The sequence below is a fragment of the Vigna unguiculata genome, chromosome 7 (assembly GCF_037176805.1).
Source record: "Vigna unguiculata cultivar grain cowpea cultivar isolate G323 ecotype 2 chromosome 7, ASM3717680v1, whole genome shotgun sequence".
In the NCBI taxonomy this organism is placed as follows: Eukaryota; Viridiplantae; Streptophyta; class Magnoliopsida; order Fabales; family Fabaceae; genus Vigna; species Vigna unguiculata.
Window position 1 is genome coordinate 35,610,988 of NC_140798.1, and position 19,789 is coordinate 35,630,776.

General features: G+C 32.0%; 2 protein-coding genes and 1 long non-coding RNA gene across 4 annotated transcripts; 1 reads left to right on the top strand and 2 right to left on the bottom strand.

Annotated features, from left to right (window-relative positions):
- The first annotated feature begins 1,621 nt into the window (after positions 1-1,621).
- LOC114190303 (uncharacterized) lies at positions 1,622-3,297 on the top strand. Its single transcript, XM_028079135.2, has 2 exons — positions 1,622-1,803; positions 2,063-3,297. The coding sequence occupies exon 2, from the start codon at positions 2,068-2,070 to the stop codon at positions 2,458-2,460; it is 393 nt and encodes a 130-aa protein (XP_027934936.1). The 5' UTR covers positions 1,622-1,803; positions 2,063-2,067; the 3' UTR covers positions 2,461-3,297.
- A 1,190-nt stretch (positions 3,298-4,487) lies between these two features.
- Positions 4,488-5,455, bottom strand: LOC146884838 (uncharacterized). Of its 2 annotated transcripts, none has more exons than XR_014996640.1 (2): positions 5,327-5,455; positions 4,488-4,919 (listed from the first exon to the last, which is right to left on the bottom strand). It is a non-coding gene; the product is annotated as an uncharacterized LOC146884838 (long non-coding RNA). The 2 variants fall into 2 exon arrangements; XR_014996641.1 differs by lacking the exon at positions 5,327-5,455 and adding an exon at positions 5,013-5,319.
- Positions 5,456-5,920: 465 nt separating this feature from the next.
- Positions 5,921-17,045, bottom strand: LOC114189711 (uncharacterized). Its single transcript, XM_028078369.2, has 12 exons — positions 16,671-17,045; positions 14,776-16,223; positions 14,501-14,508; positions 13,998-14,179; positions 10,902-10,962; positions 10,701-10,799; positions 10,039-10,133; positions 9,522-9,635; positions 8,925-8,992; positions 7,288-7,398; positions 6,746-6,977; positions 5,921-6,248 (listed from the first exon to the last, which is right to left on the bottom strand). The coding sequence occupies exons 2-12, from the start codon at positions 16,122-16,124 to the stop codon at positions 6,138-6,140; spliced, it is 2,430 nt and encodes an 809-aa protein (XP_027934170.2). The 5' UTR covers positions 16,125-16,223; positions 16,671-17,045; the 3' UTR covers positions 5,921-6,137.
- Between the last annotated feature and the right edge of the window lie 2,744 nt (positions 17,046-19,789).

Consider the following 19,789-nt stretch of genomic DNA (forward strand, 5'->3'; position numbering starts at 1 on the left):
AATTACTAAAACAATAAAATTGTATGAAAATGTGGTTCAAAACTTTAAACCATTAATCTTACTAAAAATGTTCTTATATTATTACTATAATTTTGAGATTCAATGTGTGCGACAGCTGCAAGCTATTAAGATAAGTTACTTTAAGAAGAAATGAATAGGAACAGATTAAATAAGAAAATTCACAAACTTGATGCTTGAATGGTTTTAAATTTGATCAAAAGTGGGTTAAGTTAATCGGGTGTTCGTTGTTTAGTTCATTGCATCCAAATCCTCTGAGTGTTTGGAGTTTCCAAAAGTAAACCATCTGTACTTGATGAAAAAGAAGAGATAGGAAAGTAAGAGAAAAAGTTCATTAAAGGAGGGACAGAAACTCCCTTTTGTATATTGAAGTGACACAACCATTTATTCTTCTCTTTCACCAAAGGTTTCAGGTGATTGGTTAATTTTAATTTTGGTAAAACAGGGACAGAAACTTCTTCTAAGACTCTATTATTTTCTACAACAAGAGAAAAGGAGACGCCAAAACATGTTCCTAGAGTTGACAGATTCAATGAACTTCATCAGCTAAAGAACCGTACTATATAAACTGAAGCAGCTGAAAGGAAGTTAATTTATTCGTTCCCTTTGACAAAAGAAAGAAGGAATGAGACAAGAGAAGAAAGAAAGATGGTTCTTTTCAGAAAGTTTTCACTTTGTGAAGCATATATCCCCTGACCCTGAGGAACACATTGGTTCCATATGCAATGAAGAGTGGAGCATCATCTACTGTGACCACACTTCAACTCCAGCTTTAGCTGAGAGTGAAATAACTTTTAAGCATAAGCTGAACCAGGTTCAATCACTGCTTACAAACAACTAAGTGCAGAACAGATTCCTTCTGAGATAACACGAAAGGAAAAAGAAGATAACACGAAAGAAAAAATAGGAAAATACAAAAAATTGACCCATGAAGGTCTCCAACCCGCAACCTTCGCGTTATTAGCACAACGCTCTAACCAACTGAGCTAATAGGCCAGTTGGTTAATAGGTGCTAGTGCTGCTAAACATTGGTTAATAATTAAACTAATTTTACTTATGCAGGCCTCTGAGGTTTGACCTTATGGGTTAACTAAATTTTTAATACTTTATATATTGGAATATTTCAGTATTTTCGAAAATTTTCAATAAATTGAATATTTATTAAATATATTAATTCGATCTAGAAAATGATTTATTACTCTTAAATTAACAAAGATGGCATTTAATTATTTAATTAATATATAGTTAAGTATTTTATTTTGTGATACTATCAAAATTAACTGTAAATTAGTGTTAACTCAAAAGTAACATAGTAGGTATTAAAAAATCATTATATTTATTAAATGCTAAGTATAAAAACATTAAAGAATGTTGAAATATCAATTTTAAAAGTAATTAAGAAGTTATTTAACCCTCATACTAATGATTCGCATGATATTCGAACGAAAAAAAAAACTTTTAAAAAATAAAATGTTATAATAGTATATGAAATTTGAGAATTTTTTTTTAATGCAGCAAGTAAAAAGAATAACAAAAAAACATTATTAAATAAGAGCAAAACAAAAACATAGTTTTTTGGTATAACCGTTTAAATATAAAAGGACGGAATAAAAGCGCTGTCTTCTTCCTTCGGTGTCCTCTTCCTGTTAGGGTTTTCGAAGTTGCAGTGATTTCACGCATCGTACGAACTTTGATTAATGCGTTTTCAGTGACCAACTCTCTAAGAAGATCGCGATTCCCCCAAAGCTTATTTATTCTATCTGGTGGAATCCGCGCTGCGACACGGTACGATGTTTCGTTCCTTTTCCTTAATCGCATTGTAATCGTACCCGTACATTAAGAATGCTCTCTTTTCATTCTGGGCCTGTTGAACTTTGTGCGCTCAGTGAGAATTAGCTTCAGGGTTCCTTGTTTTCTCTGGTTTTGAATTCTCGGTGTGATGGTTTCTCCCATTGTTGGTGAATTGTACTGTGCGATGGGAATTAGCTAGGATAACCATGGCCGTAACTTTGAATGGTGATGTGATTAATTTTACTTATTACAGTGGCAATGGCTTATGTGGATGAAGATGGTTCTTCTGGCTCTGGTGAAGACGTGCATATGTTGGATGGACACAAGCGTCATCAGGTTGTTGTGCCGTCTGGTTCCGGTGGTCGGAAGCGGAGCCGCAAGGCTAACGGTGATGCCATTGTGGATGCCATGCTGGAGATTGCTGCTGCTTCAAAGATGAGGGCCAATGCAATTTTGAAGAATGAGGACAGGTTCTCCATAAGCAAGTGCATTAAGGTGTTGGATGAGTTGCAAGGTGTTGATGAACAGCTCTACTTTCTTGCTTTGGATTTGTTTGAGAACAACTCCAGTGCCCGTGAGATTTTCATCTCTCTCAAGGGTGAGAGGAGGTTGCCATGGTTGCAGTGCAAGTTGAGTGCCCCCCATAGTTGAAATTGTTTGTGAAAATGATTGAATTATTTTGTACAGTCAAGCAGGTTGAAGAGGGGATGTATATAGTTTTGAAATTTTGAATGTTGTTTCCCCAATCCCATGATATTAAGTTTATTGTTGGGATTGCTGTGTTATGCATAATGGGAAATTTGAAATGCTTTCTGAAAGTATGAAACAGATACATCAGAATGGCATGCAATTTTTGCCACATTCGTTCTCTTTGTAGGTACACACCAGTCAGATGGAACTCATTCCTCTTGTACCAGCTTCTGCTGGCTACTGATACTGTAGCTGGTAGCTTGCACATTTGAGTTGCAGTTTATGCACTTTTTTTTATCTTGTTTGGCATGTTCTGCATCAGACATATACTAAGGTTGTCCTTGATGATGACCAAGTTCGGAACTTTCCCTGAATACTATGCTTGTTTGGACTCGTTATGTGCCCACGTCATGACTTGAACATTTGGATTGAGTTTTTCCTTTTTTTGTGACAAGAAGGTGAATTCAACTCAGGTATTCATTGTGGCTGCTGTCATTCAGTGTGCTATTCGAAGATTTAGAAGGAAATAGACACGGCTACAACATATGTTTATGAGGGTATGTTATGTTTAATGGTGTTTCTCTACTAACTTCAATACCATAGCAATTCAAAGTGAGAACTTTGTACTCTTGAAGAACAGCATTATGGAAAAGATTTTCTCTGTTTGGGTTGTCAACAAGCAACTGGTTTTCACTCACAAATGGGAGGTAATCTTTCATGTACGAATAAATATCATGTAAAGAATAAATAATTTAATAATATTTTTATACCATTAGAATGATGGTTGCTTTTCGGGTATATTGCTTTTCGTACAGTGGAATGACCATCTTTGATTCATATTGTTTCTATCACTGCTCTTCGTACAGGAAAGGTTGTGTTTTTAACATTAAAGTTTTGCATACAACACAATGTATGCCTCGCTGTTAAAGAGTCTGTTTAACAGATAATTGTAAGTTAAAATTGTATAAGAAAAAAAGACAATGGACATAAACAGTTCTGTAAGAAAAAAGAGAATTGTAAGTTAAAATTAGTTTAAGAATTAAATAACAAATTTTAAATAAAATAATAAGAAATATATTTTGAAACTAGTTCATCCATAAGTTAATTTGACAGAAAAAGAAATTAATTTTTTTTCTCTCTACCTAAAGTGTCTGTGGAGAAGTTTCTCTATATATATGGCAAATCTCGTTGAATAATATTTCTTTTACACAACAACCGTTTTTCTATTTTCTTTTTTATATCTTATTTAGTCTATTTGTTATCATATCATATTTTCTTATAGATTGAAATCAACATCCAAATGATTAAAATGTTGAAAAAATTCTTGATGTCTTCAAATATTCCACTGAACTCAATATGACATTTTCTATATCATCCATGGTTTCTTCACACCAAATTTGAAAAAATCATAAACCATTTGAACATTGATACAAAATGGACTAAAATTGTAATTTTCTACAAGTCATAAGAATAAGATATATCATTGAGATTAAAATTAGACAAAAGTGATTAAATTACGTTTAGAATGTTGTATGTTTTCGGAAAAGATTAGACAAATATTTAGTAAGTGCATGAATATAATGTTTTTTCATGCATTACTTAGAAATTTATTGTAACATGTAACGTATTTATTGTAACATATTCTCTAAGATGAGAGTCCAAGTAAAGAATATCAACCTCTTAAGATATCAAAATCTCATAAAAAATCTTATTTCATTCAAATTCTAGAGTGTTTTATTTATGAGAAAACCTTTTTTACAAGAGAATAAACGTTCAAAAAGCTTCTCAAGATGGGTAAAAAGGTAAAACAACCACAACTAAGAGGAAATATAACCCATCAATGGTGTGAGATACAATAATGAAGGTTAAAGAAATTTTCAACATTCATTAGATAGTTAGGTTCATACACTAACTTAACTACTGAGCAGTCCTATCAGTTCATGTATATTTCTTGAACAAATTAGAGTCTTCTAGATCCTTCTAGAATATTTCGTATATAAAAACAAAGATTTTATAATTTTTGCAAAGATTGTTTCGTTTTCTAATCTCCTTTTCAAGTTTCTTTTGTTTCCTTTTGTCATCCTTCTCTAGTATGATTCCTTTATTTCTTCTTTCTCTCTGTTTTCTTTTCTTGTTTTGTTTGTTTGGACCATATTCCTTGTAAAGTCTCATTGAGGTGTCTCTTTTCCTTCCAAGCTCGTTTAATCTCATCACACCAAAGTTGATCTAAGTTAATCTAAGTGTAAATTTATCTATGATTGACATATGCAATAATATTTACACACCCTCTAATATGGCCTAATATAACTAATGTGATTCCAACTATCACACATTCTGAGTCATTGATGTAACTATGTGCGCCATCCTTTTTCGTTGTACAAAAACAATTGGTCTCTCTTGTTCTTCAGCTTCAGATTCAACTGCACTTGTCCCAACCATCACAAATATGTAAATTAAATCAAGTCAATTCTGTTAAGATACATAACAGTTCATCTAAAACACACAACACTAACCTAAACATTCAAGGAATGTCATTTCTGGAACAAAAGTTCAATATCCTGGAACATGAGCAAAAAAAAAACGAACTCTACTACTTTAAGAGACCTAATCCAAACACTTCAACATTTTGGATTTTAGAATGACGGACATTATCATAACCATTCCGGAAGGCTTAGTGTAAATTACTTTTATTTGCTTAACCTAAGATATTACTGGGTTCATTCATCTACGGATTTATTCCAAATTTTCCTTTCCAAAAAATCTATACTCAAATATACTTTTTTATTCTTTTATGGATAATCCACTTTGAAATACTTATTTAAAGCACCTTATGCCGGTGGGAGCGAAAATTTTCTGTTGACACCAACAGCAAGGACTTGAAGTCACCCGTGCAAGAGATGTAGGTGTAGGAATAATTTTTTTAAACAAAGACTAAGATACTTTTGTCTTTTACCTGTACGCAAAGGATGCAGGTAGGAAATATAGGAATACCCAAACATTATTCTTTCACAAAATTCTGCACAAATCAAAGAAAATTCTAGTGAAAGGGAATATGATTATTATACAGACAAATGTTATCATACTTGAAAACATATTATATAATTTCTCCAGAATGTGAAATTGTTAGTTTAAAAAAATTCCATTTTTTTTAAATAAAATAATATAAATTTCTCCAATTAAAATTAACTTATAGAACTTAAAATTAAAAATTTAATGAATACAAAAAGTTGATACAATTCATTAGTAAAAAACACAGTATACATTTTGTAACAAAATGTTTATAAAAAATAGTCCAACCAGTTAGTCAACTCAGATCAAGATTTTTTTCTTTAAATATGAACTGTAACAGAATACAATGTATAAAAGCCCGATTTATGGAGTGTCACAGTTAAACCCTTGAACTTCTAAGAAACATTAAGAGTAACAGTTGCAGTAAGGAGGCATGAATTGAGAGAAAAATTACAGTGTAAATATTTGTTTATTGAAGACCAACCGCCATGCCTCAAACTACATCTTGAGTTACACGACACAATATCTTTCCAAATAGATATAGATATATATATCATCCCACTATCGGGCCTAAAAAACATAAAAAGGAGGTTTACAAACTCACCCATACCTCCCAAAACTATGGCAAATTAATTCGTTGACAAGAAATGCACCCGTGCCAAGGTATATTCCTTTCCAGCAATCCAGACACCAGTCTGCGACCATTGTACATCTTCCCAGTCCAAATTTTCCTCCAGCACCTGAACGGCAAGCTCAGAGTTTCAAATATGATACAACGGAAAAGTTTAAATATGCATTCTGCATGTACTTTGAGTAGCATGGCAATTGTAATTAGCGTGAATTTGCATAAGGAATTGAAGAAAGCCAAACAAGGACCAAGAGAGAAAAGACTACCCGAGATCACCAAGTGAACTGCACTATATATAGTGCTTACAAAATTTCAAAACATATCGAGTTAACAATAGGCCAACATAAAAAGGCTTTCTGTGTTATCGAGAAACTGAAACAAGAGAGCAGATATGCAACATGCATACTAACTTTGAAAACAGAAGACTAGTGACTGGAGGAGATCTTAACACCCCCGGGTCCCAAATTCAAACCCCCAATGGCTGGAGGCTACTAACAACAAACAATAATGTATAACATCAATGGAACTTACAAAAGAAAGCAGGGGAAAATTTCTGAAGACATTATTGAACAGCCCAATTGAAATAAATGAAAAGTGATTCAGAAATACCTCAACATGTTCAAGAGGCAGAGGGATGCCAATTGTACGCATCACTTTCTGTGGCAGAGGCTTCTTACAACGAGACCAACGGAATGCGTCAATCAAGACATTCTCAGAATCATTCTTTTCACCATTTGCAGAATGTGCATGGTGATTTTGAGACTTTTCTGAGGCAGGGTCATGCAACTGAGTTGCGGGCGTAGCCTTGACCATCTTCTCTCCAGCAAAACAAAGTTCGTATCTACAAATAAATGAATCATTATTAGAAGAGCACCAAGAACTTAACTTTCTAGAAGATCTTCAAACGGAATAATACTTTTCAAGATCATCATCGTGGATTCTTCAAAACTTCACAATTTAAAAGCCAGTATGGTAAAAAACATGACTTGTACACGAAAATAACACTGATATGAGCGAAATTTCATCCAATATGCTTTTGCATTTTCAAGTACATTCCTGTAGCATGTGACATTTAAGTGTTTAACAGTTGCTGCAGTGACAGTTGAAATACAGATACCAATTTAGCACAAGAACTTCCATATCAAAAATACCTGGACAAATGTGTCTCCAAATACAAAACTTCTCCCTTCTTCAGACGAGCAGATGTGTAGAGTGGCCTTTTTAAACCCTTGTCAGCAACAATACTTATACTATATTTGATCCTGACCATAACAGAATTATAAATTATAAGTTATAGTTACGAGTGTAGATAGTGGTTTATATAGTAATCACAGTAAGCTGAAATATATGTTGGATGTGAGGTACCTAATTTAGTAAAAGAGATATTGTAATATAATCCACATTGAGATATTTTCAAACTTTAGAAAAAAAAATATTAGTTTCTATTATTTCTATACAAACACATACAAAATTAGGTTAAACACCTTGCAAACAAAAACTTGATAATTGTGTTTTTCACAATGATTGTTGAACATATATTCTAGGCTTTTGGACTTTTTATCGTAAAAAATGCTTGCTTTAAAATTTTTCTTTTTATTTTAACGTTGTTAATAAATGAAACATTGATGGTTTGTTGAAAGTGTGGGATAGAATAGGTTAAATTAGGTCAAGAGATAAGTTTTCAAAGGACAATATAAAAAATGTTGTGAAAAAAAAAAAAACTCATTAATGCCTTTTATTTAGGTCCAATAGAATTCTTATAAATGAAAATCAAAGGAGAAGTGTTACATAGCTTCTGGTGGGCAAAAAAGATCCTAAATTCTTAGAACCATGATTGAAAAACATCTCTCCAAGCATTCATTCTGAATCAACTTTCGGTCATCAGAAATGACCATCAAGTGAGAACATGAGTAACTATACTCCATATTTTGTTAGAATTAGATGTATCGAGATCAACTCATGTAAACATTTGATTTTGAATTCATCAAAGGTTTGTTTCAATTATATTGTTTTCCTCTATACTTAGTGTTTAAATGCGATTTAATTGACATTTAAAAATGGTTTTAAATCTGGGATATTTTGAATAACACCTAACTGAAATTAATACTAGGAATAAACTGATTTTAATTATGTATCTCTAAAAACTCTTGTTTTTATAATGTTGATTGATTGTTTGATTATAATCTCTTGGAAATTATAATCAAACAATTTAAGTTCACTTACTAAAGGAAATGATATCTGAATAAAGTAATGAGTTAATTATATCATTACGGGTGGTTTTTTGAAATTCAACCCTAAAATCTTTATATTATAATTTATCACATAACATTCTGTCTACCAATTGTTCAACAACCTTTTCAATTCAAAGTTTGATTCTTTTATCTTTATCTCTAAATAATTACTATTTGAATAATTTAATTAGCTGATAATATGATTGAGATTTACCAAGATAAGCTTTTTTAAGTAATTGACATTAAGGGTGGTTTTTGTGAAATTCAACCGTGACATCTTTTCATATTATAGTTGATCACGTCACATTCTCTCAATTTGTTCAAGAACATTCTCAGTTCAGAGCTTGATTTCTTTATCTCTTATCTTTTTATCTTTACTTTTATATTTTTATCTTTTAGTATTCGTTAAAATTTAATTAAAACAATATATTTACTTTTACAGAAACTAATATATAAACATTTTATAACTTGAGTACTGCAATAATCCCTTGAGATTAGATACTTGAAAATAAAAAATTTATTTTACTACTTGTTTTGTCAAAATCTTTAACACGTACCAAGGTTCATTGCAGAGATTGTACTGTATTGTAACTTCTCGAACAAATCTTTGTTGCCGCAATGCATTCTGAAAAATAATAGACACCATGGTAATAGCTGCTTTCTGTATTTAGCAACCCATAGAAAGCTAACTCCCCGGAAGATGCAAAAGAAAACAAATCCACTACAAAAACAAAAGGCAGTTTGGGTTTCCAGTATCTGATCTCGCCTATTCCCCAACTTCACGGAGGAAAAACATACATCAATTTAGAAAGCAGCAGAGCAATGCACAATTACTGAAGCCAGAAAATAGAATTTAATCAATTTAATTACTGAACAGACAATACAACAGAAATTAAAACAAGAACACCTTAACTCAAAAAGGGCCATGTAGGGTAGAAAAAGAAATGAATAAAACACAATTGTTAAAAAAAAATGCACGAGTCAGAAAGTTCATATATGGTCAAAGCAGAAACAAAATATTAAGCAAACAAAAAAAAATGAAATCAAACTAGCCAACATAAATAAAGTAGGCACGCATGGATCATAATCTAAAATTATAATTACTAATTAAATTTTGTGGTCAGTTTTTTTTTATTATAAGATGATGGACAAACCGAAGCTGCAGCCCTGGTAGTCATCGTCCTCTCAACAGTCACTGGAGCAAGGGTGGGTTCAATAGTTGATGTATGTGTAAGGCAAGGTTCAAGATCAATGGTTCCACCTCCTTTCTGAAGAGCAACAAAATGAGCAGTTAAAGTTTTAATATTGATAGGTACCAGGTTCAACCAGTAAAAAATATTTAGATATTTCCATGTAAACTTTTGCACAAAGAAGATGTTAATGGTAGACGTACAAACCCATTTAAGCTCAACAACTTCTTCCCACCAAAATATATCCTCATTAGGAAGTTTAACGTGTTATAAAACCAGAACTAAAGCATTCAAACAAAACTCTGATTCTCTAGAAACAGAAGAGATCCAATTTAATAAACGGACATTATATTTGCTATGGAAAATAATGAAGTAGATTACATGACAACATTAAACATATGAAACTACAACAACTCAGATAACTTCACGAGTTGAAAATTGCAAAGGACAAAAGGAGACTTTGCAGGGATTCTGATACTACCTTCACGATGCAACACCGCTCAACTCTATAACTACAGCCAATTGCTGCACCCCAAGCACGGGAACGTACATTGTTTCTCAGTGTAGAAATATAGCCTGATATTATATACATAATTACCATCATTAGATTATTCAAATGAAGCTTCAAAAGAAAGCAGTATCCATAGCCACAAAAACAAAAAGGAAACCAAAAAACTGACAAATGGCTAAATTGCCTGCCACAAGAAGATAACCCATTATACAAAATTCCAACAAAATAATTATGCACATTTAACTAAATGAGTTTCAAGAATGTGCTGCCCCAGAAGAGATTTCAGTTCACAAGAATCAAGTCCAACCCCAAAAAAAAGGAGATTGTAGATTTGAGTTTGACGATAAAAAGTTCTAAAGGATACGTCTGACCAAATTTTAGGGGACGAAGGAGACAAATTCAGCTTGATTGTTCTAGAATTTAGATCCATATTTAATTATTTGAAAAGAATAACTCAATCATAAACCTTTTAAAACAGTTTAATAACAAACTTAAGTTTTAAATACTAAAAACGTGAGCAAAACTTGTCGAGAAGCAACCTAGAACCTAGATCTAAATATCTTTTCTGAAAAGCCATCTTGAGGGAACACGATGGTTTTGAAAATAAGTAAAGACAAGCTGTAAGGACATACAATCTTGAGGAGGTAGCACACGAACAGTCACACGCAACTCTTGTATGGCCATAGGAGGTGGAGATGCTGTTGGGCGACAGTAACCTGTATGCATGAGAACTGTGCAGGTGCAAAAAAATTGTGATATCCAGACTATTGTCAGACAAGTGGTCTGTCAGTTATAAGAAAATGCTAATGCATATGCTTTATAAAGAGACATACCAGCAACAAGATCTGAATCATATGTGTACACATCAGTCCCCCAAAGCTGGCCACCTCTGACCTGAATATAATAATGTAATTCTCAAGACATGGATAGCATCTATAGAAAATAAATGGTATCCTGTTTTGGATTTAAAATTGTACAGAAGAAAGGGCAAAGAAGCAAAAGGAAAACTCATTTCGCCAAAAACATTAACATCAAACAAAATGCTCCCAGATCCACAAAAAGCAGATGGAAAAGAAAAAGCGATTACAAGTAGGAAGAAAAAAAAAACATTTCAACATTCTTTAGTTTAATGCTTCTATGCATGGGCTTTTCTTCCATGTCTAGAAATACAAATCAGTCATGTATATTATTATATTTTATCAAAATGGCTAATTAAATATGTCTCTATTTCAAAAATATCTGTCACTTAAGGTTTTGCACAAGAGTATCCCAAACAATGCTCCCAAATGTTCTCTCATACCACACAGTGGAGATATGAAAGACAAAAATTAAAGGGCAATCCAGTGCACGAGGCTCCAACCTTGTGGGATTTAGGAAGGGTAGACAGATGTAGCCTTATTCCCACAAGCAGAGGCTGTTGTCAGGGTCTGAACCCAGAAGATCAAGGACAGCAAACTTGCCATTGGGATAAGGCTTTTGCCCTCATATAAAAGGACAATGATTAAATTCAAGGAAAGATATTCAACACCTTCTTGGTTTTCTAAAGAAACGGACAAAATGACATATTTTTCAGATACAACATATATTTTGAAACAAATAGACTGTTAAGAAGTTATTTTCCTTCATCAATTTGAAATTAGGGCCAAAATACTTCCCCCTTAATCAGCTTTCCTAACCCATTTCTCATATGGTAGTATTAGAGCCTATCTACTCATAAATGAGTTAGGCCACCTATAGATGTCCAGCCACGCAAACATACACACTCAATATGTCGGCACTTGGTACTGGGTGGGGGTTGTTAAGATGTCCAGCATTGACTAAGAATATGACCAAAATATTTTTTTATAAGGGTTAAGCTAGCCTTTGGAATCGAGTTAGGACTAATCCATTTTTAATCGAAAAACATTCTAAAAGTTATTGTTAAACAAAATTAACTCATTCACTTTAAAAAGCATGATTTTCAAAATATAATCTTCATTCCAAACTATAATGCATATATTAGTTTTCAATAATGCTACCAGAAGTCACCCAGTCTCAGATGTTAATAATAAAAGCTAAAAAATGAAAGCTTTTTGCTCAGTTCAGCCCCATGGACAAACTCCATAGTTTCAACTATAGTTCAAAGGAATTTCAACTAGTCTTGGCTCACTAGTTATTCACAGATGGTCAGACTGGACTTAGAAGTCCCTTTGTTTGGGCCAAACCAGCCACACTGATCCAGTTTTCAATAATGCATTACTTACTAGTTTCTTTCTCCAAAAGGAAGATTAATTTTTATCTGAAGGCTAAGGCATAGAGTGGTATAGTTGAAAAATCAGGTATCCTAATCACCATCAATCTTTCAACTGCTCAGTGTAATAAAAACATGCTATAGGATATAGAAGTACAGGAAGGCTTACATATTGAAAACATTTCAAGATCAATAGAAAAGTTCAGGCTTGCAATTGTTTGGTTGTAAAAATACTCTAGCAAGCAAAAGCAAGGGTTTTTTAACTCTTAATTTTTTAAGGACATCTATAAGTTAGGGCACCGTCACTTGACCAAAAAACAATCACAGTCTCACATACAGACAGGTGTTACTATGGAAGAAACAGAAGATTTGAATAAATCAAGAGGTACCAGATAATTGGCAGAATATGGATATTGATGTCTCAGAGCATCCTGGATGAATAGACAAACAACATTTTAAAAAATTTTAACTCTAAAGTTTAACAGAGGCTAGATTAGATCATGAAAGAATTAGAAACAATGTTATTTAAGAAAATTGACAGCTAAATTTGCAAAATTAAAAAGAAAAACAATTAGGGAACTAGGAGGATTCAGAATTCCAATTTTAGAACTAAATTTAAATTAAGGCTTCTAAACACCAAAGTAATGGCCCAAATAGTTATGTAGATAGGGGGGATTTATCACAGTTATAAGTATTACAATATCTATAGCTTCAACAATTTTCAAACAGTAGAACATATATCATTCTATTTAAAAGGAGGAGATAACTCACAACTTTTTCAAATAAATTGAACCACTTCTCAATAAGCAATTACTTTAAAGATAATACAATATAATAATGATACCCAATACCATAGTAAACAGCAATTCATATATGGTCAACACCTTGACCATCGCAATAGTAAACCAATCATTTATATTGTTTCTTTAACAAAGTATATACACACTACAAAATAGTTTATGTAATCCTTACTTTCTTCAGGAACAAAGGGCAACAGTGACCTTTCAGAAACTCAAAACTAACATAAATTTCAAAATTCTGAGTGTTCAAAAATAGAGAATGAAACCTTTGATTATTGAAGTGAAACCATATCAAAGAGCAGATATGAGCATTTACAACTTTTCAACAAGCCAGCTCTGTATAAAGGCATCCAATAGTTTCCAGAATGAACTTGATAATTGTGGAAAATTGCTAACTAAAGTTCAAGTCACAGTTACAGGGATCCATATGGTAGTAGCAAAAGGGTTGAATGATAAAAAGTTAAAACCGGTATTTTAATATTTCAACAATTTTATGTTAATGGAAAGAAGGAATCTGCAAGATGTAAAGAACTTTACAAAATTTATAAATGGACTGTAAACGTTATATTTATTGCATCATCAAGCATAACATACAGCCAAGGGAAAACAAAATAAAATATAAGGAACATACAAAAATAAAAGTACGAAAATAATAAGATCATAAACACTTTCTTTCATGGTGTAATGTACAAGTATACAAACATCAGATATGCAAAAAATAAATCAGGAGAAAACCAAAAACAACAAAGATTTTGCAGCAAATAAGCAGGAAGAATAATAGTAATTGTAATAAAAAAGAAAGCCACCCCCAACACAATCTCTACTACCCTCCCCTTACAAAAAAAGAAAATGAAGACACAGCATTATTCAATTTTATAAAATGAACAAAAAAAGCTTACTTGGCGGTTTGTAGCCGTGACATGTTCAGAAGGTATCCGAATTTCCAGAGTGGGGCCATTATTAGAGCTTTCACCATTTTTTTCTATTTGAGATTGAGATGATTCATATTCCTTCCACAATTTTATCAGCTCTTGCATGCTTTCACCAACTTTGTAAACAACAGAAGAGACTTCTATTTTACCTGAAATACAATAAATTATATATAGTGGACATGCAAAGGAAAATCGCAGAAACATCAAACTCTAACTTTCTCGATTCCGTAGACATGTAGTATCATGTATCAATAATAGACTAGTAAGTAAATGATAACAACTTCACATCAAATAACAAATTAAGAAATAAGTGTAATCGAAATGCATAAATATGAAAGAAGAGAATAAATCATAAAATATAAAGCAAAGGGTTAATAATAGGAATCCGCTAAAACCTGCATTATTTCATGAAGGTACAAATTCGGTAGTCTTACATTAAATCAAGCCACTGAAACAAAATGACGCCATACCTTGAGACCTGCAAAACATATAGCTAGATATGATCACTAAAAAGAAAAATATGGTATGAAAGACCTTAACTAAAAACATCATAGAAATAGGATTCAATCAATTGAGACACAGAATTTCTAACAAACAGAATTATGAAGCTTCAACTTGTATAACTGAAACAAATGGTTTAAATTAAAATTAACACAAACACTTCAGAAGATAATTAAAAGATACATGCTGGATCATCAAATTCGCAAGCATTGAAAAAACCAAGAAAGGTAGAGGATGAAAATACCCATCATTGTCTTGGGCACGGGATCTGAAACGAGGCTCCCGGTTAGGCACCTGAGGGCTCCCTCTAGATCGTTGTATCCTCTTGCGGTGCTGACTGCTATAATTATAGGCCTCTCTCTCCTTCTCCATCACCCCTTCTCCATCAGCACACCCATCATTTGATTCCTTGTCAAGGCACCTACTTCGCTTATCAGACTTGTCTCCTTCTAAATCAGCCTCCCTTTCTTTTCTTTTCTCTCTAGCTTCTTTGTCTACATTTTTCCAGCTATCAACATCCTTTTGTTTCTGCTGCTCTGGTAACAGACTTCCATGTTCAGGAAGTTTGGCCAATCCATCAGCAGGTTCCTTCTCGTTATTTGAAACCTCTTTCTCCATTCCATTCCACAATTCCCTCTTCATTTGATCTTTTTCCCTCTCTTTTAAATTTTCTTTCTCTTTTGGAAGATCTTTTTTCTCCCTCTCTAACCTTTCTACATCTCTATCTTCCTTGGCAGGTTCTTTGCAGTCACCAATACTACTGCTAACTTGTGTACTGTTTCTACGATCACTTCTTTCTTTTTCCCTATCTCCCCAGTCCCGATGCTTCACATCCTTCCTCTTTCTATCTTTCTCTTTAGTTCTGTCATCGCCTTTAGGATCAACTTTGTTCTCTGCAACAGCTTCATGAGCTTCCACATAATCCCTTTCTTCAGTTGTTGTACTCTCCTTCCCAACCTCAACTGAACCTTGTGTATTTCCACGTAACATTTGCCATGTGTCCAAACTCCCACTAGGAGCATCAGAATATCTTTTTCCTCGATGGTACTCTTTTGAATCTTTCCAGTTCAAGTGGATGCCAACCACATTATAACCATCTTTATCTGTCTTGATGTCACCTTTTAGATCACTATGACTATCTCGATCATGCCTAATATCCTTGTTGTCATCTCCTTTGCCTTCTACACGTACATCCTTTTCACTCTTAGCACTTGGAGGATCCCTTCTTGCTTCACCATACAATTCCTTCTTTTCTGTCTTTGCATCACGATTCTCAAACCGGATGTCTCTACTATCCTTGGCATCCCTCGATTCTGTCCTGCTCTCAGGACCAGTAGGATGATCTACATGAGAGTCATTTAAAGATGACGACATACGATACACAGGATGAAGGGGAGATCGTTTATCTGCATCACGAAATTCAGTCCGGGGTGCTTTTGCCACTCGTGAGTCCTGATTTATATCATAAGGCCTGTGGTACTCATTTGAAACTGATGATGAGACCAACTTCGAATACGTACCCAAATCTTCATGCGGGTGCTTCGAAGATGGATGAACAGACTCTTCATGGGATCTCTTAGGTGCGCCACTCATAATGAAAAGCCAACAGAGTCATAAAACATAAAAAGAAAGAATCTGGCAGCCAAGACAATCCCTGCCTCAGCAGCCCGTTCGTTGTACGAAACTCAGTAACTGTACGGAAGCAAATAAAGAAAGTTTAGGAACCACATAAGGCCACACCAATTTTCACAAGCACTCAAAATGATTATACAACAAATGCATCACCACCAACACTTCTGAAACACACAATGGCAACATTCAAACCTAACACATAGCAAAGGTGACGAGGGAGACAGTAATTGATGCATCACCCCGATATATTCGGCACCAAACCAAATTAACAGCGCGTAAAGCAAAAATGAAGTCCAATTTGAAATTTTCAAATTGCTTCTTAGACACCAAAGGTACATACATGCAGTTCAAGTACGATCACAAACAACGGTACAATAAGCGTACGAACTAAGCAAAAGAAAAAACTGTAGGATAACAATTGACAATGAGTGAAAACTAAAAATATAGCAGTAACAGATCTCGAAAATAATTAAATACAAGTAAAGCGTACGCAAAGAAACACCGAACCTGGAATAAACAAAAGCAGTGTTTCCCCCAACGAGATGAATGAGAAAGGCAATTGAACGTTATATGGTAAGCAACGAATGCAGATGAATGACGAAACAGCCCTACTCGTAGTGGTGACGTTACAGGGAACAGAACAGCAAGGAAGAAAGAAGAAGAAGAGTGATTGAAAGAAGAATTGCGAAAATTGGAAAATAAAACCCTAGAAATTGTGGTTGGTTTGGTTGACCTTAGGATGATGCGTTGGAGATGAGAGTGATGAGACCCTCTTTCTCTGTGTTCTGCTACGTTGGGTTTGTCTCTCCTTCGCTCTGTCTGTGGTTTTGAGGAGGCTGCGTGAAACGTTCGCAGTCGTTTAAAAAGCATGTAAATTGTAATGTAAAATGTGTGTGATTAAATTGCAATGTATCTCTGTTTTTTTACTCTGTAATTGCGTGTCTCGTATTGTGTGCTATCCACCCAAGAGTTCCGAAACACAGGCCGCAGCGCATGCCCATAGTTCAATTGTTAATTGTGTGCCCAATCTACCCTTTCCCAACATGTCATTCTTTAGGAAAATTGCACTTAGTATATAGTAATTATAGTATGTGGTTTATTAGATTTATATATTTCAGAATTTAATTCTACTCCAGTTACTAATGTGATCTTAAATAAGATGATAAAATTCAGCCCCGTTTTATTGAAGATATAAAAAGAATTAGATTTGTTACGAAGATGGTAAATCTTTATACAAAAGATAAAGAAAATATGAGTATTCCTTTATTACAACAATATAAAATGTAAGTTCTTATATGTTAAAATGGATTAAAATTTGAGTCAACCTCACTTATAAAAGCTTCTGACCAAATTAAGTTAAAAAAAAAAAAAGTATTTTTTTAGTCTGTATCAAAAACTATGGTTTATCTAAGCTTTTTATTATAATTGTTTATTATTTCTAGTAGATTGACCATTTGAATTTTTAGAAACTGTAATGTTATTGAAAAATGTTTTAATAGTCTGAATATTTAATATATTCATTTGTCAAATTAGTTATGTAGATTAATTTTTTATAAGATAGGTAAACAATTTTATTTTATTGTATAAAAAAACATGAGTAATTTATCGGAAAAAAATACATCTTTATATTAGTTGACTCATCAACTTGTCATGTATCGGATCACAAAACTTTTTACTCGTTAAAAATTTAGTTAATACATTTTTAACTCAATCTTTGAGTCAATTCATACAAGTCAAGTTAACTCACCCAACAACACACTTAACTTCTATGATAAATAAAAATAAATGACATTTAAAATAACATTAATATATTTATAAAATATATATTTTAATTTATTTTTTTATTACCCAACTATCATTTTAATGTCAGAATATATATATATATATATATATATATATATATATATATATATATATATATATATATATATATATATTAGAAATATTACTTTGTTATTATAATAAGAAAGGTGAATATTTGCTTTTAAATAAAATTATGATGCTATTTTGTTATAAAAAGCACAAAATGAGTAATCTATCGCAAGTATGTTACAATAAATATTCATATGAAAAAAACACATCTTTAAATTAGTTGACTCATCAACCTGTCGTGTATTGGATCACAAAAGTTTTTACTAAAAACTTAGTTGATACATTTTTAACTCAATCTTTGAGTCAATTTATACAAGTGTTAACTCACCTAACACACTTAACTTTTATGATAAATAAAAATAAATGACATTTAAAATAACATTAATATATTTATAAAATATATATTTTAATTTATTTTTTTATTATCCAACTATCATTTTATTGTCAGAATATATATATATATATATATATATATATATATATATATATATATAGATTAGAAATATTACTTTATTATTATAATAAGAAAGGTGAATATTTGCTTTATGTTAGAGTGGCTTTCTTTTATTTAATGGGAGAAAGATTAATTTGTGTTATTCTTGGTCTCAACAAATTTTTACACGTAGTAATAATTGAATGCAATTTATGCTATATGATGGTTTTCATAACATGTGATTGTATCATTTCATTAAACCGTGTTTTTCTTGTAATTAATTTGTTTTATTTTAAAAAATATATTTAGTTATTTTTAAAAAAAACTCTAATTTTTATTTTTACAATTTTTATAAAAATTTAGTTCATATGTTATTTTTAGATATAACAAGGGAGGCGAAAGTCCCTATATTTAAAACATAACAAAATTATTCATTAATTGATACTATTTATGAAAAAATATAAAAGTGTGAGCTTGTACTTATAAATTAATAAATATATAAGTGACAATTAATTTATAGTTTAAGGAAAAGGAATGTTTATTTTAAAATTAAAGGGAATATGAGTGTTGTTTAATATGACTAAATGTAAGCATATCAATTTTTCCCATTCATTATTTTTTTTTAAATTATTCCTTCACTTCTTTTTTCATGATATTTCATAATTTATTTAGGTTTAAAGTGTTGAAATAAAACTAATAAATATCAAGTTCATCAATTTATGAAAAATTATTCAACCTTGTTTTATATAAGGTTAAAATACCTTTTTGTCCTGATTTTCGTCAAGTTTTGTCAAATAAGTTCTAATTTTGTTTTTGTGTTCAAATAAGTCCTAATTTTCATCAATTTTGTTCAATTGATTTTTTTTTTTTTGCTAACACCGTTTAAATTATTAACGGCCATGAACAGTGACTGCCATATGTCCACGTGTCAACCCAACAGTGTGCCATATGTCAAAATCAATGTTCTATGTTCAATTTGGTTCTTATATTTGTTATTTTTGTTCAATTTAGTCTCATTATTTGTTAACATGAACCAATTTAGTCTCTCTACAAATTAAAATCAAATTTAATTTTTATATTAAAATTCACATTTTTATTAAATATTTTTATATAATATATTAAAATTCACATCATTATAACTTTGATATAAAAAATAAATTTGGTCAGATCTTCGATAGGGACAAAATTTGTCAATTTTAAACAAAATTAAGACTAAATTGAACAAAAATAATAAATATAGGGACCAAATTAAACATAGAACATTGACTTTAACACGTGACACGCTACTAGGTTGACACGTGGTCATTTTAAAAAAATAAAA

What these genes read in the sequence shown, in the direction of transcription:
- LOC114190303 (XM_028079135.2), top strand. Translation starts at nt 2,068, where the DNA reads ATGGCTTATGTGGATGAAGATGGTTCTTCTGGCTCTGGTGAAGACGTG.
- LOC114189711 (XM_028078369.2), bottom strand. Translation starts at nt 16,124, where the DNA reads ATGAGTGGCGCACCTAAGAGATCCCATGAAGAGTCTGTTCATCCATCT. An exon ending in TCACGGCTACAAACCGCCAA is followed by an intron (nt 10,963 to 13,997) that starts GTAAGCTTTTTT and finishes TATTATATTCAG; the next exon opens with GTCAGAGGTGGCCAGCTTTG. An exon ending in TGATTCAGATCTTGTTGCTG is followed by an intron (nt 10,800 to 10,901) that starts GTATGTCTCTTT and finishes GCACCTGCACAG; the next exon opens with TTCTCATGCATACAGGTTAC.